General features: G+C 46.7%; 6 protein-coding genes across 8 annotated transcripts in view; 3 read left to right on the forward strand and 3 right to left on the reverse strand.

Moving 5' to 3' along the window:
• Positions 1 to 6,480: 6,480 nt before the first annotated feature.
• On the reverse strand, positions 6,481 to 9,401 carry Crn (pre-mRNA splicing factor crn). The gene is made up of 2 exons (XM_077398685.1): positions 9,264 to 9,401; positions 6,481 to 9,200 (listed from the first exon to the last, which is right to left on the reverse strand). Exon 2 carries the CDS (start codon positions 9,114 to 9,116, stop codon positions 7,098 to 7,100), a length of 2,019 nt encoding a protein of 672 aa, XP_077254811.1. The 5' UTR covers positions 9,117 to 9,200; positions 9,264 to 9,401; the 3' UTR covers positions 6,481 to 7,097.
• A 98-nt stretch (positions 9,402 to 9,499) lies between these two features.
• On the forward strand, positions 9,500 to 12,383 carry L(2)10685 (5-methylcytosine rRNA methyltransferase l(2)10685). The gene is made up of 9 exons (XM_077398724.1): positions 9,500 to 9,690; positions 9,941 to 10,123; positions 10,202 to 10,574; positions 10,659 to 10,841; positions 10,916 to 11,202; positions 11,265 to 11,389; positions 11,455 to 11,592; positions 11,672 to 11,819; positions 12,119 to 12,383. Exons 1-8 carry the CDS (start codon positions 9,607 to 9,609, stop codon positions 11,811 to 11,813), a joined length of 1,515 nt encoding a protein of 504 aa, XP_077254850.1. The 5' UTR covers positions 9,500 to 9,606; the 3' UTR covers positions 11,814 to 11,819; positions 12,119 to 12,383.
• Mfs3 (major facilitator superfamily transporter 3) lies at positions 11,815 to 15,992 on the reverse strand. The gene is made up of 9 exons (XM_077398723.1): positions 15,775 to 15,992; positions 14,246 to 14,493; positions 13,869 to 14,102; positions 13,706 to 13,793; positions 13,299 to 13,528; positions 13,089 to 13,229; positions 12,887 to 13,019; positions 12,447 to 12,688; positions 11,815 to 12,272 (listed from the first exon to the last, which is right to left on the reverse strand). The coding sequence occupies exons 1-9, from the start codon at positions 15,797 to 15,799 to the stop codon at positions 12,093 to 12,095; spliced, it is 1,521 nt and encodes a 506-aa protein (XP_077254849.1). The 5' UTR covers positions 15,800 to 15,992; the 3' UTR covers positions 11,815 to 12,092.
• Positions 15,993 to 16,389: 397 nt separating this feature from the next.
• Positions 16,390 to 17,754, forward strand: LOC143893406 (sperm flagellar protein 1). The gene is made up of 3 exons (XM_077398736.1): positions 16,390 to 16,887; positions 17,031 to 17,312; positions 17,408 to 17,754. Exons 1-3 carry the CDS (start codon positions 16,776 to 16,778, stop codon positions 17,695 to 17,697), a joined length of 684 nt encoding a protein of 227 aa, XP_077254862.1. The 5' UTR covers positions 16,390 to 16,775; the 3' UTR covers positions 17,698 to 17,754.
• Positions 17,755 to 17,760: 6 nt separating this feature from the next.
• On the reverse strand, positions 17,761 to 18,721 carry Lsm3 (U6 snRNA-associated Sm-like protein LSm3). The gene is made up of 3 exons (XM_077398743.1): positions 18,514 to 18,721; positions 18,321 to 18,428; positions 17,761 to 18,214 (listed from the first exon to the last, which is right to left on the reverse strand). Exons 1-3 carry the CDS (start codon positions 18,532 to 18,534, stop codon positions 18,047 to 18,049), a joined length of 297 nt encoding a protein of 98 aa, XP_077254869.1. The 5' UTR covers positions 18,535 to 18,721; the 3' UTR covers positions 17,761 to 18,046.
• Positions 18,722 to 19,659: 938 nt separating this feature from the next.
• The window catches only part of Scar (wiskott-Aldrich syndrome protein family member 3 SCAR), a 29,209-nt gene continuing 23,832 nt past the window's right edge, over positions 19,660 to 25,036 (forward strand). For 2 of the 3 annotated variants that reach the window (XM_077398544.1, XM_077398546.1), the window contains exon 1: positions 19,661 to 20,055. The gene's annotated coding sequence lies outside the window, so the exon portion shown is untranslated. Of the gene's footprint in view, positions 20,056 to 20,965; positions 21,167 to 25,036 lie in introns of all 3 variants that reach the window. The other variant, XM_077398545.1, reaches the window with a different exon arrangement.

The following is a 25,036-nucleotide window of genomic DNA, read 5'->3' on the forward strand; positions in this document are numbered from 1 at the left end:
GGTTGCTGCAGCTGTGCCTCCATGGCGTTTCCCTTGATCCACCGAATAATGTGCGGAACCCCGTAATTATGCGGATACTCTCCTCAAGCGGAAAAGGAAAAGAGAGAAGTCGAAGGTGAATCGAGTCCGACTCGAAAACGATTTCTAATTGGCACGTGCCGTATTTCACATAAGACGTATTCCGCTAGATATTTTTTTCCTCGATAATGGCGATATATCGATAAGCGTGTAATAATATTTGTATATAAACATTTTACATGTATAATCTTTTAATAAATTTTTGGGAAAATAAATGTTTGGGAAAAGGCGACGAATATAAATGAGAAATCCTTCGGAAAACAGAAGATAAAAAGCTTATATTGGAATTTTCGTCGTGCGATAATACGGCGTCACGAAAGCGTATATACTTATCTTCCCATTATCACCCTAAACGCCTTTAAATAAAGGTGATAGTTCCTTGATGCGCATGTTACGTTTAAATAACGCGTTTAGATCATCATCCTCTTGCATGCCAGACATACCAAGTTTAACGGTCTCTGTAATCTGAGGAACTTGATTTTTGAGGGAGCTAAGCATCGAACATTTTAAATATCGAATGCTCATGGAGACTCGCAATCGTATTTTCAAATTTAATAACGCGTGTATATACGTGCTACGATGTAAGAAAGAGATAATAGCTTGCGGGGGGAAAACTCTTAGTAGGAATACGGCGTATTTTTTCTTTCCTCCGCTCTGTTTTCCCTTTTCGAAGAGGTTCGAATACCGGAGATGATATCTCCGCAAGGTGCAACCCCGTGCTTGAAGTGCCCGTACATAAAACACCGTGAGGACGAGACAGGCGGACGCGGTCTGACGTAATGCTGTGTGGGAGCGCCGTAAGGGTCAACGTCCTCCTTCCCGACGATCATTGTTCCCCGACAACCCCATCCGGATGGGGGCACAATCGCCCCCTCGAAAGTCAACTGACCTCTTCGCGGAGGAATCTTAATAAGACCTCGTCTACTGTACGATCCAAATCCGGATAATAGAAGAAGGACAAAGAAGAGAGGACGTCAAATAGAGATAAACGAAGAATAATGATTAAAATGAAAGAAGGCTCTTTGATGCAATCACAACGGTAGGAGAGGGATAGCGCTAATGGGAGCATGAACGCGATTGTTGTTAGGCGCGTAATTAGTTACCGACAACTGCTCTCTTGGACTCTTTTAGCGTTTCTCTTATACCGCGAAGAATATTAAATTGACCAGCGATGAACTGCGTTAGGGTTAAGGATATATAACTCGGCTTATAAGAGGTTGATTATGCTTAGAGCTAAAGAATTGAAAGAGTTAGAAAGTTTCGAGAAGCATAGTATCGCGATCCAACTCAGGAACGGTTATCCCAATAAAAAGGATGAAGAAAACTACGATCTTTCATTTATGTAGGGTGTGATACCCTGGGAAAGAGTACGCAGCATCGCGCGAGAGATCTTAGAATTTCGTCGAACCCCATTTCACGCGCCAAGGATCGAAGACGGACTGAGCTCTCTCGGGTGATACCGTTAAACTGACTTCCGTCTGCCCACCTACCTACCTACCTACCTACTTTCGTCCTCGTATATCGTCGAGAGGAGAGAGAGAGAGAAGGAGAGAGGAGCGAGATGCAGAGAATAATTCCGGGTATTCGAAAAACGAGGAAGAGGACAAGGGACGGTCGAGCGAGACGCGCTTTTACCCGAAAATGATCGGAAAGGGTGCCGTTTTCACAATGATGAGGTATCATTTTCTCTCTTTATCTCGAATTATTTGAGAACTCATGAATTCCTCGATAAGATATCTTGAATTTTTATTTTAACAAATAAAAACGATAATACACGAATGTTTCGATTTTTTATCGTATATTTTCAACCTGGGCACGTATTACGAAACTTTTCGAAATTGATTCCGATCTCGGAGTTATTCCGTTTTCCCAAGAAAACACAATAGAAATCTAGGAAATACCTAATAACAATTCCGATCGGAATCCATTCCAAAAAGTTCTACGATACGTGCCCTGGCTAGACACACGAGAATCAACAAACTTAGGATAAATCTAGCCGATGATATACCAGTGTTTTGTAAAACGCGAGACGATGTCAATTTGGGGGATTTAATCTTTCTCGTCTGTATTCTTCGAGTTCAGCACGAAAAGAGAGAGAGAGAGAGAGTCGGACATGTGGAACGGGTCACACCCTCCGGGTCGCATTATTGCCGGTCTCTGTACGAATACACGTACGCACGTGACTCGCGTCCAGGGTCGGCGCAAGTGGGTTGGCGCTCGCTCGCGCTCGGTCGGTCGTTACTGTCGTCCTCGTCGTCGTGAGTACCCCCTGGCTCGTTCAACGACCCCGACAACGCACGGCGGCAATGTACGTATGTACGCAACTCTCGGCTCGTCTCGGTATGGCATCGGCACGGCATGGCACGGCACGTGACGTGCCCAGAGGATTGGACCCTACCGGCAACGGTAAATAAGGGGCCCCACGGGATCCCCGGTCCTCTCGCCAAGCCTTTCTCCGGCGAACCGCGCGTGACGAGATCCAAAGGAATCAATCAACCATTGTCGACGCCTTTGAAATCGGATCAGCGGCGCGGCGCGTGTGGAAAGTCTCTTCCCCGCTCCGCCGCGGCGCGGGCGCGGGCATGAAAAACCCCCGATACTTTCGAGAATCAACGGTGGATAAATCCCCTCCCGATCATTTTCCGTATACCGTTGTTTATTCGATCGAATACCGTTACTCGAGCGGAGCGACAATCATTAATAGAAAACAGTACCGCGCAAAAAGTATCATTCCGTTTTCCGTCTAGGTGGTACAATATCTCGCGTTCTCGTTGCTGCTTCTGGAGTTTTCAAGACTTGCGTAACTTTCGAATTACGTATGCACGCACGTTGTCTCTCATCCGATTATCGCAATTCCGTTTCCTTCTGCCACGCATCGATCGCCACGGGAATTCGCTACCGCGGCGCGGCGCGGCGCGGCGCGGCGCCTCGTCATACGGTCATACGGCGTTATTGTACATGTGAACGAGGTGGCGTCGCACGTGGGACAGACGACAGACGGAGATCAAAGGTCGCGGAGTGACAGGAAGCGGCATTGTGCGCCGGATGTCGTAACTTCCGAGTCCTTTGGCCCCGGACGTCCCGCTCCGCGTGCACATGCGCGTGATGCACTCTCTCGCCTGCCGACCTGAAATCTCGACGATTCCACACAACACTTTCGATCATGAATTTGTATCGCGAAGCGACCGATAACCGGCGTCCGCCGTTCGCGGTAGACGAAACGCGACACGGCGATTCTCCGGCGATAAGGACGAGTATTTAGTCTCGTCGGTCCCTCGAGAGCGATTCCGCTTGACCTTAATTTTAAGTGTACGCGGAATGCTATAAAAGCGTATCGGCGTATCGGCCGATCCCGTTCCCCGACTTTAAAATCGCGGCTAAAAAAATCGACTCGAAAAGAAGAAAGAAAGAAAAAGAGGAGCCTTGGATCATCCGAGCGAGAGAGATCCCTCGAGTCGAAGATCGGCTCGAGTCGGGACGGTTATTCACGAGTGATGCGCGAGTAGCGGATGAGCGCGCCCCAACGCGCCCTCCTCGAACGAGAGGGCGGCCAGAGAAAGGAAGAGATAGGGGAACAGAGAGAAGGGGGGCAGAACGGTCGAAGGATAGACAGATAGGGGCGGAGAGAGAGGGAAAGAGAGGAGGCGGCGATAAAGCGAGAGGGACCGACGAGAAATCATAGAATAAGGAAGAGAGAGATAGAGCGAGGGGGAGGGGAAGAAAGAGGGCACCCGAGAGAGAAAGAGAGACGGAGGGGAGAGAGAAAGGAGGGAAGAGGCGCGACGAGAGAGAGAACGAGATGAAGAGACGAGGAATCAAAGAGCGGGACAGAGAGAAAGTCGCGCGACGAGAGAAGAGAGAGAGAGAGAGAGAGAGAGAGAGGGAGGAGGAGGCAAGAAGGAGAAAGGGAGGGTACGGTCGTTGGTGAGCTCCTTACAGTGCATTGCCTTTACGAACCCCCCGAGTCCCGTCACACCCCGTGCCCTCCCCCCTCCTCCCTTCCTCCTATCTCTCTCCCTCGACAAATCGCGCACGACGTGCCACTCATGAAGAGATCCACGAAACCAGCCTCGCCGTCGAGGCGATTCGGGTCGTCGAGACTCATCGAGGGGTCGGGGGGGGGAGGTGGGGGAGCGAGGAGAAGGGTTCAGGGAAGTCACACGCACACGTCTCTCGCGCGTCGACGACGGGGTGCCGGGCGTACCCCGTTTTGTCTTCGTGCCGACGGTGGCGAAATCTCGAGAAGGCGGAGAGGAGGGGACGACGCGTTCCTCATCTCTCGCTCCTCCAGCCTCCTCCCGTCGCGCGTCGTCGGCGAGTCTAGCGAAGAGAAGACTCTCACCGCTGGCTGCCGTTTCGAGGGTTACGGGGTTATCGGTTCGGTCGGGCGAAGAAATCGAGAAGAAAGTCACGAGAGAGAGAGAGAGAGAGAGAGAGAGAGAGAGAGAGAGATCGCCACGAGATTATAGCCCCATAATCTCGGTACAAATTCTCAATGTCATATGTATTCGACAAAGTGCGTGAATGACTTGACTTTCTTTTTTTGATTTGTGACCTCCGACATCTAATTCCAGATTGATTCTTACCCAGACAGCACGCTTGTCCAAAATCGTCATAAAGACGTCTTTGAGCAGACGTCTTACGCCCCGATTTTTGACACGGTGCTGCCTGGGTAGATTTTCGGTACCGCGGATATCCTCCAGCGGGGCACACGAATCCCCTCGTTTTCGATCCGTGCGTAACAATCCTTTCCCCTCCCCCCCCCACCCTGACATTCTCGCCCGTCGGCGAGTACAGAAACCGGGGCTCGATCTCTCGCGGCGCGACCGACGCGTCTCGACAAAGCGCCCCGCGCGTCTAAAATAGGCGCGCTAACGCGCGCAGGGACTTTCGAAACAGCCACGTTTCACATGCCGCGCGCTCTCCGCGCTCGCCCGCCCGCCTCCTCGCCCGGGAGGGAGACTCGGGATCACTCGGATCTCGGATGTGGTGTGGCCTCGCTCTCTGCGCACCCTCCCCCCCCCCTAACCCTTACGTCCCGCGCGCTCCGTTCGCCCGCGCGCGCGCGAACCATGCCGCGACAAATACGTCGCTTCCTCGTCGCCGTCGACGTTTGATAACGCGCGCAAATGCCGTATTTACCTGTTCTGTTTCCTGGCTCGTCACGATAGGTCGAGCCGCGCGCGCGCGCGCGCGCGCGCGAGAGCGCGGTGGAAATCCATTTGAAACTCGAGGGGTCGGCGCGCGGATGAGGGACGGACAGGGGGAAAGGGACGTTTAGGGGGGAAAAGGAAAGCGGGGGAGGGGAGGAGAAGTCTTGTAATAGAAACTCGAGAGTCATTCGTGCTATTTATAGCCTTTTCGAGGTAGTCCGATAAGGGAAGATCTTAGGCGCGTCTGTGAATAATGAATGGCGGTTGACGGGATTGTGCGGTGCCTGCGCGGTGCGCAGGTGTGAACGACCTGATCTCTAACTAAGAAACGGAGCTCGCTTTTCGTGTACGGTGGCATCGACTTTCGAACTCCTTCGGGGGGGGGGGAGGGGAGGAGCAACCACCTTGCTCCTGCTACGTTTCCTCCCTCCCCCCCCCCCTCGGCGTCCTAAATTCGACATTCCGTGGAACGCGGGGATGTGTCGCGAATCCGATTTGTCGAGGATATAGAGCTATCGGGGACGTGGCGCGCACAAGAGTAGTCGAAGTCGAAGAGTATTCAAAGTACGCGGAACGTTGGAGCGGACAAGCGCTAGCCGCTCTCGCCGTACGCTATATACACGCGGCGGCGCCGGCGTCTCCCGCTCCCGCTCCGTCGAGACGCGACGGAGACGCGAGCCGCACGCGGAGAATCGAAAGGATAAACGAAAACAACGCGAGTACAGCACGGGTAGTACCGTAACTCATGGATTCGCGCTCGCTCGTTTCTCCTTACCTGCGTGCTCGCGCGATTCACGCCCTTCTCTTCCTCCGCTCCACTCCGCTCCGCTCCAGTCGTCCCTCGATCCACTCGCCACTGTAATCCTTTCTATCTCTCTTTATTCCACCCTCTCGCTCGTATACAGATACACTGAGATACACACAGATACACTTAACGGTGAATCGCATCGCAAGTCGCACTGTCGCGCTATGAATTAAAACGCGCACCAGTAGCGTTATCTGTGGGCGGTAATCTACTTTGTTCGAGTCGCGGAAACGCGACTTCCGGATAGCATGCGCCATCTATAGTTGTAACTTGATATTACTTTAAGCCGTCGAAAAAATTATGTAAATTGTAAATTATTGTAACAATGTAAACAAATAACGTAAATTAAAATAAATGAAAATAAATTAAAGAAAAAAAATGAAAAATTGAATAATTAATTTTTTGCAAACAGAAATCTAAAGTAGTTTTGAACTAGATTAGATGTGCATTTTTTAGTTATTTATTTATTAACTGTACAGTAACGCGATGCTAATATAGACACATTTTATTTATGCTGAGCTGTTAAACGACAAAAAGCAATATTACTTAATTATTCACGATTGCAATATGCATACGCTATGCACAATGTTTATTTCTCTTTCCTAGATATCAAATCAAGATCTTCAAAACCATTGTTAAATTTTCCGTAGCATCCTAAAAATTGTGCTCAAACTGAATAATAGTAAAATTTCTCGCATCTTTTACTATCGTATCCTTATAAGACTAGGAGTCTTCGGACGATACATACATTTTACATTTATTATAAATTACATGAAATTTTATATACACACAAGCTATTTACACCCACAAAACGTGATGTACGCAAACAGATGTTTCTCACGATCGCGAAATATATCACAGTTTTATATACACATAAAGATAAAAAATCTATTTGTCACGCTCTCTCATTTATCCAGAGTAACATAAAATATAAAATATGCGCGACTTTTGCAGTCACGCTGGGGAAGTCTTAGAGAATTCTCTCAATCTCAAGTCTTGATTGCTACAAGTCTTGATTGTTGCGCTTCGCTCTTTTTTGTAACGGCCGGAATTTAACCGTCTCAAGACTGAGTTTGCTCGGTCTGCTTTTTCCACGCCTTCGCGGAGGCCAGGAACTTGAGGTTCGGCCTCTGCGACTCGTCCTCTGGAAATACGAAGTCGAAGACCTCCTCCCAGCCGTCGTCGCTGCCGTCCTCGCCTACGACGCGCCTCTTCTTCTTCACCCTGCGCGGCATCTTCTCCGTGATCTTCGCGAGAGTCTCGGGGGTGCCTTTCTCGCTCTCGAAGTCCTTCCAGGCTTCCAACAGTAACACCCGACTCTCGGTGTCGCCGTTGGATCTCAGGGCGTCGTTTCCGCGCTCGAAGATGCGCCTCGCCAAGACGACGTTGTCGGGGCTGTCCTCCAGCTGCGGATTCAGCAGCTCGAATTTCGCGTACGCTATCCAGACCTTGACGTGCAACGTGCGCTCCAGCAACCGCTCGAACAGCTGCCGGGCGTTCTCCGTTTCGCCCTGGGCGATCTCGAAGTCGATGTACGACTTCCAGAGCAGCTCCGGCATGTCCAGCCTCGGCCGCGCGACAGCGAACTCGTATATCGACCGGGCGCGATCCGTCTCGCCCAGTCGCGTCTCCAACTCGGCGAATCGCATCCACGTGGTGCAGTTCTCCGGCCCGAACTCGATGAACTTCTCGTACAGCTTGCGGCACCGGTCGAACTCCACCAGCTGTATCTCGAGGTCGATGTAGCCCCGATAAAGCTTGTCGGTCGGGCATATACCGAGCGCCAGACCCAGCGTCTTTCTCGCCTTGCTCAAATCCTTCTGCCGTATCTCGAAGTACGCGTAGAGCAGCCAGATCTTCGAGAAGGTGAAACGCTTGTGCGGTATGAGCTCCAGGCACACCTTGTACACCTGCCGGCACCGCTCGACGTCCTTTGCCTCCAGCTCTTCGAAGAGAGCGTACTTGATCCACAGGTAGATGTACCTCCGCCAGAATTGCTTCTCCTTGGTGGGCGGCACGTTGGCGATCGCTCGCTCGTACGTCTCGCGGATCGCGTCGACGTTACCTTCCGATTCCACCAGTCTCAGATAGTCGAACCACGCGTCGTAATTCGAGGGGTTCTCCTTGATCTCCTGCTCGTACCGATGCTTCCGCTTGCTGACTATCGCGTCCTCGATACCCGAGCGATCGCCGTACTTCTTCTCGTGGATCGTGTACGCCTTGTAAATCTCCTGGGTGTTGCTCTTCGGGATGTTCTCCAACGCGTACTTGTAGATTATGCGGGCCCGGTCGTGCTCCCGTTGGCCCTCCTCGAATCTCGCGAACGCCAGGAACAGTTTCTCGTCCAGGCTCTCGTCGCCGTAGAAATTAACGGCGCGCTCGTAAACCGCGCGCGCGCCCTTGACGAACCCGTACGACTCCTCGAAGCGGGCGTACTTAATCCAGTGCTTCACGTCCGGGTGGACCATGACGAAGCGCTCGTAGATCTGTCGCGCCCGGTCGATCTCCTTGTACCGCAGCTCGAACTTGACGTACGTCTGCCAGGCCTGCTCGTCCGGTTCCCACTGCATCCACCGCTCGAACACCTGGCGTGCCCCGGCGATGTTCTCCAGGGTCTCCTCCATGTAGGTGTACTTGTACCAGAATTGATTGGCGCGCGGCAGCAGGGTGACCGCACGGTCCCAGAGATTCCTGGCGTGGTTCACCTGCCGATTGCGCATCTCCATCTCCGTGTACTTGAGCCAGAGCGCGATGTTGCGGTGATCCACCTCGAGCGCCCGCTCGTAGATAGACCTCGCCCGCTGTATCTGCTTCTGGCTCTCCTCCCATTGTGCGTACTTCATCCAGTTCGTGATGATCATGCGGTTCTTGCGGATGATGTCCTCGAACGCCTTGCGCTTGCGGTGCTGGTAGTCCGCGAGCTCGTGCGGATCCGAGATCTTCTGCTTCGGCGGCGGCGGCAGGATCTCGAGGTCGCGCTCCTTCGCCTCGCGCAGCAGCTGCTCCGCGGTGATCTGTATCTCCGCGGGCGCCTTGTTCTTCACCTTCGCCACCTTCGGCATCTTCTGCGACTTCTCCATGGCCGGGCCGGGAGGTTAGGAGTGTCTTTCCTCGATATCGCGCGGACTCCTTGGCCTTCCTTAACCTTCTCCTCTCACACCGAGCTGTAATAATTTCGCTGTAACACGGAATGCGCTATTTCGACACGCTCGCTGCAAATTACTTACTCGAAATCACGCAAAGATGCAATTGTTGCAAACAGCGAACGTGCACGACGCCGACGACATTCACCATGCACCATTCCTCCCTTCCCGCCGAGTTTCGCGACTCGCAAGCCAAGATTAAAAACTCTCTAGATCCGGTAGATCGTTCGTCGTTTGTGTATCTGAGGCGCAGTCCGATTGGCCGCTGCAGGTCGAGACAGGTTTGCGATTGGTTGTTAGGTTACGCCATTGCTGATATTTTTCCTTGCTCAGTAGAATCTCGGTTAGGAGAGGTTGGCAGAGGTTAGGATGGAACATTACGGCGAGAGTTGATTTAAATAATCGGATGTAAGTTTACTATGAAAAAATGGCACGTTTGTTTAATAAATTGGCGAGCAGAGAACTGGCTAGGATGCAGGTAGCCAGATACGGTCATAAAGCGGATCACTGGGTAAGTGTCTCGCACTGTGCTCCATAATTTTCATGCTCTATTGCATCTTTCTAATGAATAAATCTATTGTATAGATTGTTATAATTTTATTTATTTTTTACTGTAATTTCGTTTATTTTTTTATTTGTTTATATACATAGTTTTTTATATCTCATAACTAATTGTTGTTTGATTGTAAATACAGAATAAACATTTGTAAGGCTACGAATGCAACACGTCCGTCCGTTTAATTTTTTTTCTTTTTGCCTAGGCTGTGGTTAGAAGGAAAAAGACGCATATGGGCAGGGCGCTGAAACACTTCGACGAGTTCTATGGTAATGTCTATGGAAAGTCGTGGGAAAATATAAAAACTGCGTTACTAGCGGAAGAGCACAAGTACATGGCTGTTGTGAACAGCTTCAGCGACATGGACAGAATAAAGTCAGAATTAGAGGTATATTCGTCTTCTTATATGGTAAAGGATTATTGAATATATTACGATTTTTGCTGACACATTTGGTCTTCCCTCCAGTCCCAAGGTGCCATGAATCTAAGAACAATTTATGAAACCTACAAGGAACACATCGACGAAAATCCAACCATGTATAAGAAAAAGAGGAAACAGGCAAAGCAAGGAAAAAGTCGAATGGAGTCTGTGATTTCTGACGCTGAGATATCAACGGTGCAGTCAAATTATCCCACAGATTATGCATCACCTACATCTATAAGTACAGACGATGATGAAGAAAGGAGTATCGCGCCGGAGGATCAACCGTTGCAGCCTGTAAAAATGAAACCTATTGAATCAGATTTGAATGAAGTTGCTTTGGACGAAAATCGAATCGTGCATCCCAACGTCAACTTGAGCGGATTATATGAATTTGTACCAGCCACGAAACTTAAGGGTAACCCCAATACCGCAAGAATCTGAAAATACAAATGTCGGACGTAGAAATGTCATTGTAATATGCGTTTATATTATTTTTCAGGCATGGAAGATTGGATATTGGAGTCACAGCACTATGGCTATTACAAAGAGGGCTCGGAATTTTCGGTAAACATTGAGAAGGAGGTAGTGTTAACGTTCCCGGAGTATCTCAACATCTATACGTTCGAGGAAGACAACGACAGCAGATTTCCATCCCCAAAGAAAGGATCAACTGGCGTCTTAGGTTGGTTAACTTTAACTGGAATCTAATTTCGTTGCCTAATTTCGATTGACGAACATCACGATTGTGTTTTATAGATTATTATCTTCTGGATGGTGCCTCTGTGTTACCAGTGTTGGCCTTAGACTTGCAACCTAGTGACGTTGTATTAGACATGTGCGCGGCACCAGGAGGAAAGACTCTGAGCATTCTTCAGACGCTTATGCCGCATATGATGGTTGCTAATGACGTCCAAAAGTCCCGAGTGCAGAGGATCCGCAAAGTCATAGACGAATATACAGCTGGCATCGGCCAGTGGGAAAACAGATTGTTTGTGACAGAGCGAGATGCAAGATTTATCGGCGACAAAGATATGTTCAACAAGGTAATACGCAGAAAATTTATGATTTTCTCGCATAAATTCTTACAACACTTATTTCTTCACAGATATTGGTGGATGTGCCATGCACCACGGATAGGCACGTTTTGCATTCGGAAGAGAACAATATCTTCAAGCCGCAGAGGGTGCGGGAGAGATTAAAGATACCGGAGTTGCAAGCGGCCATTTTAACGTGCGTACGAAATTCGATACTCTGTTATAAATGTGTCTGGTTATTCTTCTAATTGTCTGTTACAGTAATGCGTTGAAGATAATATCAGTTGGTGGAACGGTCGTGTATTCTACCTGTTCTCTCAGTCCCATTCAAAACGACGGTGTCGTCGGCATGGCGCTGAAAAAAGCCTGGGAGGAAACTAATTCTGTTATGATTGTAAAGTAAGCATTTTTCGTATATGTGACGATACGTTATTATCTGACTGCCATTTTATATTAACGACACTATTCGCTGAGACAGAGATATGAAGGAAGCGCTGGATCCATTGAGATGCCTTTATAGATTCGGCAATTTTGGACTAAAATACGGCCATATCGCCATTCCTACGCTCAGTAATAATTGGGGTCCCATGTACTTTTGTAAAATAATACGAACGCGGTAACAACAGGTGAGTGTGTGCAAATAATTTAAGACCTAGGGATTTTGTTGACTTTATTGTAGACTATTAAATTATTATGTAACGTGAATAAATAATATATATTTTACATATAACGAAATAAACTTTTCACTTTTTTTATAATCTTATGTAACTATATGGAAAACTGTAAAATATTAATGAACTTATCCTATCGTGGTAAAAATACACAGAATATAACATACATACAAAATTATCATGAAACGTGAATAATTAATCATAAATTAAGCCATGTGATATAATTTTCTATTTTGTATTATTACTTCTTAAAGGTAGCGTTTGGTCGTTCGCTTCCTCGTCAGGTGATCCTTCAATCTGATTCCATGGTTGTTCGTTGCCGCTCCCAAAGATAGTGTAAACCAATATCTCAATTACATATAGAATGATCGTTACGAGGAATATAATCCTCCACGCCTCTATGGTTTGCTGTAAATAATGAAACAAAATCAAGGTACGCCGATCGAATCAGCGTAATCGCCGTAATCAGCGAAGTAGAGAAGAGTTTATTTAATAAAGGACTATTTCTTTGGAAATAATTTGGGGTCCAAATGTTCTATTTCCAATCTGCAACTTTAGAAATCCTTTCACTTTGTTACTTACGTTTCCATGAGTCAATTGTCCCACGAATATCGGCACGACAAAGCCAGGTATGGTGGCGACGAAGTTTGTCATCGCTACCAGGCTACCGGCAAAGTTCGGTGCGATGTCTATGTGGTTTGCCAGGAAACCACAATACATTCCGCCGATACAAGTCACCGCGATCGTCATCAGCACGACTGCTTTCATGCGGTCGCACCCGACGTACGACACCTGTATTAAGCATACCATGGGTACGAACGACGCTGCAACAGTTTTGAAATTCCATTTGAAAAGGTGCATTTATAAACAATAAAAAAGTATATTAAGATATTAAAGCTATATAAGATATTGAAAAAAATTTACGCTGTTATATTGTCTACGTGTAGTGCAAATATCTAAATCAAAGTCAATCTTTTTTTGAAAGATCTCTAAAAAAATTGGATTTTCAGTGTTGAACATACCAAAGAGAGTGCCGATTTTTCTAGATATTGTTACCGTGATTAGACGTTTCTCCTGCAGGATGGATAATAATTTGCTGAGAATCATGGTGAAGAGCCACATGCCCAAAAACGGGATGGATGACAAACCTGCATTCTGATGCACGAGCAAATTAACTTATAAATGTGTTAAATTGTACGTATTATAACGAATCTTAGAGCTTACCGAGCTCATATCGAACTTCAGGATCTGATTCATAAAAGTGGGCAGTTCGATGAGCAGCATGTACCAGCCGAAATTGCTGCAGAAATGGGCGATCAGAATCGCCATGAACGGTTTGGAACGAAATACTTGCAGCCATGGAACCTGCAATAAATGCGGATAAAAAAATAAAGAATTTTTTAATTTAATGCCTTTAATTCTTAATTAATGTACCTGTTTGGGAATATTCTTTTTGCGTCCTCCCAAAGACGTGACGATGTAGCTCTTCTCCTCTTGAGTGATGAATCTCGTCTGTTCTTCCGGGGAATCCGCTATCGTCAACCACCAAAGAGTGCACCAAATTAGGCAAAGCACGCCTTCAACGTAGAAGATGGACTCCCATCCTAAATTCGCAGCCAGCAATCCGGTCAGTAAGATGGAAATCACAGTGCCGAGTGCTGTCCCTAAAAATTTCTCAACTTAATCTCTTTCTGACGGTAAAACTTACCATTTATTCGAGACCTTAGAACCTTATTTTCGCTTTGTAATTACAGACCTCGAAAGAATCACGATGAAAGATTCTGGAATATATTGCCGGAACTTCGCAAAAATGAACGTCTTCTGTAATTTTCTTTTCTTACCTGCATACACGATCGAGGCGATGACGCTTCTTTCATTCGGCGGCGCCCACTTCGCGATCATCACGTGCATAGCGGGGAACGATACACCCTGTAATTCAAGCGCTCAAAATTACAATCGTATTGGAACGTGACATCTGTTGATATAACAAGTCGCGCTACTAACACCACCGATTCCTTGAAGAAATCTCATAGCTATGAAGAGCCAGTAGTGAATGCGCGCAGCGACGGGCGTCAGGATGGACGCGGCGACATTCAACAGGACCGATACGTTCATCAGCCACTTAGCTGACCAGAGTTCCGCCAATCTTCCACCCGGCAACATGGATACCGTGTAGCCCCAGAAATAGGAAGACAGAATGAGACCCTGAATAAGTTCGTTCCATACAAACGGACCGTCCTGAAAAGATGCAGTAATATTATATATTGGGGCTAGCATTTTTATTTCTCTTTTCTTTTTATTAAAATTCTGAGGTCTTTTGCTGAAGCTACGTTATGAAAATTACACGCGCATAAATCTTTACATAACATATCATCACACACCTCGCCTTTGATCGTCGTGATGTTTGAGGTATCATCAAACTGGCAAATGTTCGTGCTCGTTAGCGTGGTATTGTTAGTTTCCGAGTCGTTTGACGAGGATAATTTGGTGTATGTTTTAACAGCTGTATGGTTCACCATAGCGACGATAGCCACGCTGGCATTGACTTTAAAGCCATAAAGGATAGCGAGGCCAATTGATCCCATAACGGCCATCAAGTATCGAAACCGAAAGAGCGTTCGGTTTTCTCCTATAAAAATAAGAAATTAATAATATTATAATCAGATGTTTTTTAAATACAAGATTGACGGAAGCCAATTATCTTCATATTTCTTTAATTTTAATATTAGATTATAATTTTACATTTTGCTGAAACTAAGCTACAGATTTTCAATTTTTCTTTCATTTTTTCCGCAACGAAAATTAAATGATATTCGAATAATTTAACTTATTTTTTTATCATCTGGTTTATCGCGCAAAAAGTTCTCTTCGATCGCGACGACGAGCAATTATACTTCGTGAATCACGTTTCAGATTTTCAACTCTTACTTTCACGAGTACGTGACGAGTTGCACATGGCACTTGTCGCCTGCCTAAAGTAAGCGGGCCGTAAATGCTCTCTCTCGTTCGAAACGTCACGACAGAATTATGGTACAACTGTTTGAACCAAAACACTAACATATTTTTATGAACGAGAACTGTTTCTACGGCGGAGAGAACGACAGCTTCGAGAATAAGTTTTCTAAAATTGAAAACATTTTCATACGTATTCACGAACGGAATATTCTTCGATTTTATGCCATGTATTTTTTGCGTTCGGCTTGACGCGAGATCGATTTCGTATGTTTGAAGGCGTACCCACGAGATTATTTTAAGAACGAGAATGTGTTTGCGCTGACACGCGGGACATATCCCGCTTCGCGAATGCGATGTCATCCTGATGCACGTCCGTAGTTTTGATGTAACGATCGCGGTTCAATGTTTCCTCGCGCGCAATTAATAAATTTATTTTATTTGAATTTAATCGTATCCCGCGAATCTCTTTGCGCCTTCGAGATTACGAAAATTCGTAGAAATATGATAAAGCACTTGTCGGTACTTGCACAGCGTTGCGTCATCATATTTCGGCATACATATATGTCGCGGATCGCGGTTAAATGTCAATCCAGAAAAAATTTATTTTTAATCGACAAAATTAGCTGAAACTCTATGTGCTCCGAATATCGATCTGGGATAGTAGAGGACGCGTCAAGGTCGAAAGGCGTCCTTAAAATCAGAGTTATCTTATGTATATTTTGAAGAAATTAAATGTGATGCAATTTATTATGCACACGATGTAAGTAGGAGTTTAAGAAACATAATTTAGCAAATACGATTAGTAAAAACTAAATAATATAAGACATATTTATATCTTCTAAATAATTTCAATCATAATTTTAAATTACATTAGTAGAATTTTAAATCTAAATTTTAGAATTGTAAAATTAAAATCTTCATTTTTCCAAGAGTCGACAGAAGAATCGTCGCTTACCGTTGGCGTTATTTTCCACGGCCATGGTATCGATGGGAATATCTTCGATGGTGCTCTTCAATATCCGGAGGTTCCCGACGACAACAATGTGCGACAAATATAATTGATTACGCTTCTCTAACAATCAATTTTACACCGTTGTCAAGGTTTTATTTCTCTCGAGCGGACCTATTCCGGGGACAACCCGATCGCTTCCGGCTCGTCGCGGGATCAGCGTGCCACTGACGTAAAGCGGCACGGGAAAGCCGAGAAATTCTTGGAGCGGCTCCGGAGGGATGCCGGAGCGTGCGCCTCTTCTATAAACGCCCGCCGCACGCACGCGTGTGCGTGCGTGCGTGAGAGGGAAGGGCCACGCGCGAAAAGGAGAAGAGGCCGATGCCTCGTATTCTCGATCGATCCCAGATCATTGACGTTGCCAGTCGGCGCCGGAAAGAGCAAAGGGTAAAGCGGTGTCGTATCACCCGCGATCGCCTCCGCATCTGGCGAGCGAGGAAAAAAATTAAAAAACTGCTTTGTCAATCGACAAGTTGTACGACGGAATAATTAAGCTATTAAGCGATGTCGCAGTAATGATTACGAAAAACCTATCATTAAGAAGTTTGAATATAATGATAACGATTACTCGTGAATGACGCGACTGTTCGCGCTTGACCTTTCCGAAAGTTTTATGAATGAAAATCCTCTCCGAACTCGAGATTTTCATTTTTATCCGATACTTCATCGGTCGTGACTCTCCTTGATGTATCGTGTATCATATTTCTGGACTTTTTGAAGCCGAATGCTATATAGAATTTGTTTATCCGAGAGACCCTGAAGATAGGCTCGAGTGAATATTGAGTGTGTAAGATGAAAAAAAATGTCGACCGCGTTTGCAAATTTTTAATATAAGTAACAGAGACTTCTCTTTCTCTCTCTCTTTCTTCCCCTCGTGTTCCTTCATTATCCCCGCACGAGCTCATGATCTCGTTAGTGTGCGGGCCGCCAAAAGCGTCGCAGTGAACATGAGCGCGAACTCGGAGACCGGTGATCATCTCGACGAGATCTACGACTGGATCGATCAAATCAAGTTTTCCAGGCCCAAAAGAAACATAGCCAGAGACTTTTCTGACGGAGGTAAACGAGCAAAATCCCGAGATCTTCTCATATAAATTCATTTGTCGATTTTTCTTCCGCGAAAGACCGACGGTCTTCCGAGATACGATGCCTTCAGGAATAACGCTGCAGAAAACTTAATTCGCTATGATCGAACTCTCCAGTGTTGATGGCGGAGCTGTTGAAACGCTACTATCCCAAACACGTGGACGTGCACAATTACGTCGCCGGCAACAGCGTCGCGAAGAAGATCGACAACTGGAGCACGTTGAATCGCAAGGTATTGTCGAAGATCGATATGAGGCTGGGAAAGGAGGCGATTGGTCAGCTGGCGAGTTCCCAGCCGGGCGTCATCGAGAAAGTCCTCGCCGATCTACGAGTCAAGATCCTGAAGGACTCCAACGCCGACAGAGAGTCCTTGTACTTCGGCCACGAGGACAGCAAAGGTGGCTATACCGAACCGTAACAAATTATTTTTGGATTTCGCCTCAATCATTTTCTCCCGAATTACTTTTTTCAATTTTTACGCATAACGATATAGAGGCGGTAAAGTCCGTGCTGAATCCTGACGAGATAGCGAATAAGACTGTCCCCCGGCACATCTTCACTCGCCTGAAGCAGGAGCTGCAGGAGAAAAACGACACGATCTCCACGTTGCGGCAGAAGATCTCGCACCTGGAAAACATAACGAAGCTGAAGGACCAACGCATCGACGACCTCACGACGCAGATCACAAGGCCGCCCGTCGAACGGAACGTCGCTACCCCGCGTCCTCGCGTTATCGGCAGCGGAATCTCGAAACCGCGCGTCGCCACCAAACTGTCGCAATAAACCTGGTCGAGAAACCGGCGTCGCGCGCTCTCTGATTGTAGCTATTACGCAACACATGGCTCGTTTGTTTTTTTACACGTACAAAAGAATACACTTTTTATTATCATCTAGTTGGGCCATTCATCTTGCAATTAGACGTGCGATTACAGCGTGTCGTAATACGTATAGTGTAATACAGAAATAGAGCACTGCCACACAAAATCTTTCTTGGATCTTTCAGGTGCCCAGTACTGTATAAATCTTTCGGACATCAACGAAACAGAACTATAAATTACGCAGAAAATATTTATAGCTTCGCGCACACACGCGCACACACAGACGAGACGCTGTACAGAATGTCGCGGCGATTTTATGTAGGCGGAGATACTAGGATGACACCGTCGCCACGCACGAACAGCATCTGGATGGTCCTCTTCTTCTGGCGGTAGATCTCCTCGTACGTCTCCTCGTCGATCTCCACTATGTTTATAATCTCCTCCACGTCACCCAACACCATGTTCAGATGCTGATCGAAGGCCTGAAATTGCGCCGAGACGTAAGAATTCGGAGACTTTCGCTTGTATTTTGATTCGCTTGCATCGCTGCAGCTCTAAATAGACGGAGCAACGGGAAAAGTTTCTTACGTGCAATTTTCCACGGAGTTCTCTCTCGTTCCTCATCTTCACGTAGATCCGCTCCTCCAGGCTCAGCTTTATGAGGTCCAGCGGCTCCTTCACGTCGATCGGCGGTAACTGTTTTGGGACGCACATCCGAGAGATTATATATACGGACCGCAGTGTTTGCGACATCGAACTACGCGAGCAGCTCGTAACTCACCTGTTCCGATTCCTCAACCATCTCGCGTTTGTTGAACTCCTCGCGAAAATAGCGTAACGCTGTGCGATTAACGCAAGTTAGACAGCGAGTGGACAAGAAACAGTCGCGAATAAATGTGCGAAAACTGCGAAATTCAAATATCACGTAGTTGAATGTGTAATTAGAGGTTACCGGCTACCGCCGTGGGAACAGAACGAACAGAAGATATGAACTGATCGCGTTTGATGAAAGCAGGCGCAACAGGAATTTGCAAAGTATATATATATATATTTTACCCAATTTTAATTGGCATTTTTTGCACGTTTTGCACGCATTATTGTGAAAAATATGTCAAAACAGCTGTTTAGATAAGCTTCCGTAAATTATTCCGCGCTTTATTCGATGCATCGAGAGCCGTGTCAAAAACATGGCGCGACCAATCAAACGCTCGTTCGATTATGCTCCAAGCACTCGGTTTGTGATTAATCTAAATAATGTTTTACGTCCATGTGTCATTGATATTGCTGATTTGTTAGAACAAATGCGGTGAAATGCGAAGCCCTCGCGATGACATCGACATCGAAATGCCTGATTTCTTTTGCATAAATAATTACCCGAAGTGGTTTGTACCCCAACTAAATACCCCAATTAAAAGACATTATTATTAGTTACATATCGTATATTTGATTGTTCTATAATTTATTGGTATTTGAGAACAATGTGTGCGTATATATTAAAATACATTGAAATTGTGACGTTAGCTTATAATTTATTTGATATTGAGGTATAAAAATTATTCCAGGCGCCCGCTTCCGGATTAATATAACTTTCAAGTAATGAATAAACTTATATATAATGCTTTATCAGTTTTATGTTCTACCTGAACACTACCGTCTATTGTATCGATTTCAAATTATAGAATCTCTCGATATTTCTAACGTAGAGTACTTCTCTACAGCTTTTGAAAATATAGGTAGAATTATCGTCAAAAAGCGCTTTTCAATTGTGATTTTATTGCAACAAAGTAGCAATAAAAATTCGTTTTTATTACGAAAATCGGCTCGACCGCGACGGTAGGATTCAAATTTTGCGCGCCGCCGCGGACGGGCCGGGCGCGGCGCCGCCTGGCGGTGTCCGGCGGAGGCTGAGCCGCGGCCCCGGCGGCGGTGCGACGCGACGTAGCGAGTGGCGAGGCGAGCGAGCGGAGCTGCGGAGCATGCGAAATGCGAACGCTGTGTTGCTGCTACCGCCGCTATAGCTGCGTGCCACAGTGCTGAGTGCAACGCCATTTTCTGTGCCCGCGAGCCGCGAGTGAGGGGTCTGAGGTATCTCCGATTCGCGATACGTTCGTACGTTCGGTGTTCGGTTCTCGCGCGGATCGTAACGTCCTCTCGCCGACGGTCTCGGGCGACGTCGCCCACGTTGATCGGCGGCCTGCCTCCTCGCCGCTCGGCGAGGACTCTCGTCGGCCTGCCCGTTTACTCCGGTGCTCCCCTGTGGCTCGGCTTCCCCGCCCGGGATATGCGCGGACACGCGGCGGACAGCCGTGCGACGGATACGATGGTGAGTGACGAGCGACTCGAGCGAGCGAGCGAGCGAGTGGGAAACGAGAGAGAGAGAGAGAGAAAGAGAGACGGAGACGGAGACGGAGAGCGAGAGATTAATCGGGAGCGATCGGCGAGCGGGATCCGCGGAGTTCCGTGCGTTCCCGTTGTAACGTCTTGTCTGTCAGTCGATCTTTTTCCCGTGCGCCGTCGTCGCGCGGCCGCGATAACGGAATCCCACCGGGTCCCGATAAAACGAGAGAGCCACGGCGTCGTGGAAAGACGGCGGTGTATCATCACCATCACCGCCGCCGCCGCTGCCGCCGCTCGATGGGCGGCGGTTTCCCGGGGGGGAGGGAGCGGCACATGGCCGTCGTCGCGTAGAGCACGGGGCGCCGGCTGTCCGTGCAGGGGGTGGCCCTCCCCGTGAGGTGTTCTCTCGCTCTTTCCGTCTCTCTTTCTCTCTCTCTCTCTCTCTCTTTTACACGGCGAACGAGCGTTTCTAGCGAAGCTACCGTTTCTCTTTCTCTCTCTTGTTCGAGGGATAGAGCGACGCTGCTGTCTTCGTTGACAGCGCGGCGCCGATCGTCGAACGTCGCTATGACACTCGCGTAATTATTAACCCCTCGCACGTCCGTGGGACGATGAAGATCCGGTGCCACCGCAAAATTGATTGAGTAATATGTTAGTTTGATTTGCAACCCCATTTTGGAGGCCGTTTCAACACCTCTTGCAAATGATGGAGATGTCTCGACTCTACGTCAAATCTCTTCAATTTTTATCTAAATTGATATTTAATATAAAATTATATTGTAATATAAAAAAATGATATTATAAATACTTAACTAAAAATAACACTATAGTTGCTTAACATTAATGATTAAATAACATAAATTAATTTTTTACGATCAACATTTATTTTGTCGTAGCTAGTTTTGTCATTTTATCGGCGAGATCAGGACTAGGTATGTAAAAAGAATGAGCGCAGTTGTGTGAACGAGGAAAGTAGTCGACATCGGTGTCCGTTGATTTTGTCATCGACAATCCCGTCACTTCACGTCACTCTCGCCCCGGGAGCGATGTTTCGCGCGTGACACCCGGTAGGAAGTACGCCAAGTGAATAACTAAACGTAAGAATATTATTACATAACAACATTACATATATATATATGTATGTGCGTACGCATTAGCACAGCTTTATCGTTCGATTGTTTCATTCCAGGACACTTATAATGCGCAATTACGATAACGCTTATCATCATGAGTACTAATAGGTTCGATCTTTGCGTCACGATGTCAAGTCGCAAGGGTGCTTCTCAAGGACTTTCCACCCCTCGAAGGAAAGATTTTGCACCCCTTGTGCACGTTTACGCGCACGGAAAGAAATAATATTCTTGAGTTGAAAATAGCTTTAGTTACAGAAATCTTGAAATGAGATTATATACATATTGTGTTGAACGAAGAAAACTTGATTGAAGTCATTTTATACGGTTCAATCGCGAGAAAGAAAGTTGAAATGAAAAGTTGACGTTCTTATAAGAACATTGTGGATTGCGCATACAAAACAATGAACACATTAACATTTGATTATTGAGTATATAAGTTTTGATTTTTGACGCTTCTTTCTTTCTGCGTGCGTGTACGCGCACGGGAAACGCGGAAAACCGCGGGAGGGGAAAAGCTCGAACGTGGGAAATTACGGGACGAACTGGAGAAAGGGTGTATATATACGGTAGAACGAGAGCGTCGCGCGACGTAAATCAACGATCGTTTAAAAATATAATCTGCATGCGTGTGAAATGAACGGCGCGGCGGTGTGCCGTCGTTAACGCGCGATATACACGGGGTGTCCCGACCGACACGTATCTCGACGCGTGAACGTGAGTCGCTCGACGTCAATCTCACTGTACGACTGACGGAGCACGGTCGCGGTGCTGGGCGTTGAAACATTGAAATTTATATCCCCGATAAAGCTCGAATCTCGAGTCACCCGCGAACGCGAGATGAGAACGACCTTTCCCGCGTTAATTTATTAATGAACCGTTAGAATCGCGGTCGCCGCGCGCGTGCACGCAATTTTATGTACATACGCGCGTACGTGTATGCGGCGCTATCGATCGACGATTGTTGACGCGCCGAGTCGTCCCGTTCTTTTTTTTCTCCTTTCTTACCGCTTAGGTGGTGAGTTCTTCGTCCGGGGATCGATTCTCGATTCGACGCATATGGCGCGAACGTTCCTCTCATGGGGGATCCGACTGAATCTCCGACGCGCTTCGGGTGTCCAAATGTCTATTTTTAATGTCTCGAGACCGTCGCTATATTGAAACTTATTCGGAGTTTCGACATTTACCTTCCTCTTGTAACTCGGAGTTTTTAATCACGGTTTAAATGGAAGATTGAAATTCTTCGAAGTCTCGAAAGTCTGGAATTATCGAACGTTTTTATTAACTTTGCGAGAGATTTCCAATTTCTTAACTTTGACATTTTTCAGATTCGACGCCGCGCGGAAGCTTCAGATTTTGAAGTCTCGTTGAGAACTCTGGATTCCTGAAGTTCCGAAACTTCGTTAGTTGAATTTTTGTGACCCAATTGGATCCGCGTTTTACCCTCTCGGCTCCGTTGACGTTCCCGATGTAGCCCGAGGGAGAATGCGACCGGCAAAACTCGGCCCTCTTATTCGTGGGACGGTTATTCGGCTAATCTTGGATCATCTTCCGGCGGCCGGATCCGGCGGATCCCCCTTGGCTGCCGGTTACCCAGCAGCCGAAACTTAGCTGTGAAGCCGATAGACAAATCGAGTTAGTATCCTCTCGCTCGGATTCTCGATAACGTAAAATAAAATTATCCCGCGCCATCCTCTTTCACGCGAATATCACCGGTTTTTTTCGGTGTAATAATACTCTTATATCGATTTTATAATTAATAGTTTCCCGCGGCACACACGGCAACGGTTATCGCGAGAATATCGTGCCGTGTCGCTTATAGACACCCTATGTACGACACTGTCGTTCGCTCTCGACAGGTCTCCGCGACGGCCGTGTGTTACCTTGAACGGGGTCGACCGCGTGCTGCCGTCGTCGCGTAACGTAAATACGTACCGTGCGTGGGCACTTCGTTTCGCGAAATTTCTGCAATACGCGAGATTACGCGATCGCACGTCGACGACGGGTCAAACCTCACGCGTGACATCGTGCTCCTCGCACGGTTCCAGATTGCTCCAGTTTTACGATACGGAGTCTTCGATTCTTTCGGCCGTCGGTTTTCTCCCTCGAGTGACATCAGAGATCTCGCCATTAACTTCGCGCAATCATTCTTGATTGATTCATTTCGAATCAATCAAGTGTTGAAGGGAAAAAGTATATACGGGTAAACAGTGCAATTGTTGACCACTTTACAATGATTGGCCACATCTTAAAAAATTAAAGATCATAAAGAAATACTATTAAAATGTTTTTAATTATAAAAAAATAATAATTATAATATTTGTGTATTTGTAATTATATTAAAAACATTTTAATAATATTTCTTTATAATCTTTAATTCTTTAAGATGTGGCCAATCATTGTAGAGCCAACAACTGTACTGTTCACCCCTATATATACTTGTCGCGCTCTCGTCCGATAGATTGGAAATAATTTGGAGAAAAAAGGTATTGAACAAATGTTAACCGATGCAAACGAGGTTCGGAATTGGAGTGACATTAATAATAATGGCGGAGTTAAATTAGAAATTACGTAAGATCGAAGAAATGAACTTTCGCTTTAAAGCGCTGTACGTATACGAAACCGTCGATATCGCGACGTTATCGGGGTATATTTTTAATGCATCCCCATTTGGTACGAACCCAAGAAGCTCCGTGGGGGCACCCGCGGCGTGACGGAAAAAGACGCGCGATGCAAAATCGATAATCCGGCCTTTATGGTGCTCACGGTTCGACGAAGGGTCGTGGGGAATCGCTGCGGAATCGCGCGGAGTTAACGTAGGAGAAGGGTATCGCCGGTGCCCCCGACGTCGGTGTCTTTGCTCTTCCTCGCTTCGAAAAATCGCCCCCGAAACGCGCCCGATTACGTCCTCTCCTCTTACGCAACGGTCCCACACGCAATAATATACCTGACCGCGTTTCCGACCACGTGGGCAGGGACCAACGAGAAACTGGGTTATTATATTATACATATTTTTCCAGTCGTGCGACTCGGCGAAACCGGCGCGAATGACGTTGCATTATCGAGGTCATTATTCCAGACCTAAATAGACGCTCCCCCCCCGGAGGACTCGTTCTTACTCGAAAAAATTGTATCGTAAACTCTAGCGTGTAAACTGGAAATCCTCATTAGCTTTTAAGTGCGCAACTTTGTAAAGCGACTTTTCGACGATCTGTGTAAAACGCGCGGCTTTGCACAACTGAAAGGACCTTCTTCTGGCTCTTTTTTCCTTCTGAATTGGGAAAGCTTAGAAGGTCGTTGTTTATTTAAAAAAAAATACTCAGATTCCTACGAAGTCAACAGTGTCAATCCGCGCATCGTCTCTCTTATTTTAAATATTATTTTACGATCTGTGAAGGGCCTTCCCTATAGCTCATCTTTCCTTTCTGGGATGGGAGAGAAGGTCCAGGTTATTATTTATTTAAGAAATACTCAGAATCCTATACGAATTCAACGGTGTCAATCGGGATCGTTTCTCTCATTTTATTTTATTATTATTATTTTGCGATTCTCTCTCTCAGATTATTATCGTCGCTTGAGTTTCTTTTCAATTTAATCCTTCTATCTATACATAACAATCTGGAATCTTTGAATCTTTGGTGTACGATGCTTCGCTAATGTTTAAGCTCAATTAATATTACGTCGCGCGCGAATGACGAAGATCAGATCCTCTTCGGACTTCGTTCAGGGACTCACGTTTGACTCGGGGGGCTGTCGTCAACGAGGCCGGGCTCGTTTATAGGAATTACGCCAGATAATATCGCCGTTGATCCGGCTTTAAATCGCGAGTGGCGACGA

This window comes from Temnothorax americanus, unplaced genomic scaffold (genome assembly GCF_048541705.1).
Source record: "Temnothorax americanus isolate GAGA-0224 unplaced genomic scaffold, ASM4854170v1 Scaffold12, whole genome shotgun sequence".
Classification (NCBI taxonomy): domain Eukaryota; kingdom Metazoa; phylum Arthropoda; class Insecta; order Hymenoptera; family Formicidae; genus Temnothorax; species Temnothorax americanus.

Coding starts and splice junctions, on each gene's coding strand:
- Crn (XM_077398685.1), bottom strand. CDS start 9,116: ATGGAGAAGTCGCAGAAGATGCCGAAGGTGGCGAAGGTGAAGAACAAG.
- Mfs3 (XM_077398723.1), bottom strand. CDS start 15,799: ATGGCCGTGGAAAATAACGCCAACG. Junction 13,529..13,705: donor CGCCTCGATCGTGTATGCAG/GTAAGAAAAGAA, acceptor AGAAATTTTTAG/GGACAGCACTCGGCACTGTG. Junction 12,689..12,886: donor AAAAATCGGCACTCTCTTTG/GTATGTTCAACA, acceptor AAACTGTTGCAG/CGTCGTTCGTACCCATGGTA.
- LOC143893406 (XM_077398736.1), top strand. CDS start 16,776: ATGAGCGCGAACTCGGAGACCGGTGATCATCTCGACGAGATCTACGAC. Junction 16,888..17,030: donor CAGAGACTTTTCTGACGGAG/GTAAACGAGCAA, acceptor CGAACTCTCCAG/TGTTGATGGCGGAGCTGTTG. Junction 17,313..17,407: donor CGGCCACGAGGACAGCAAAG/GTGGCTATACCG, acceptor ATAACGATATAG/AGGCGGTAAAGTCCGTGCTG.
- Lsm3 (XM_077398743.1), bottom strand. CDS start 18,534: ATGGTTGAGGAATCGGAACAG. Junction 18,429..18,513: donor TGGTTGAGGAATCGGAACAG/GTGAGTTACGAG, acceptor GTCCCAAAACAG/TTACCGCCGATCGACGTGAA. Junction 18,215..18,320: donor AACTCCGTGGAAAATTGCAC/GTAAGAAACTTT, acceptor GCGCAATTTCAG/GCCTTCGATCAGCATCTGAA.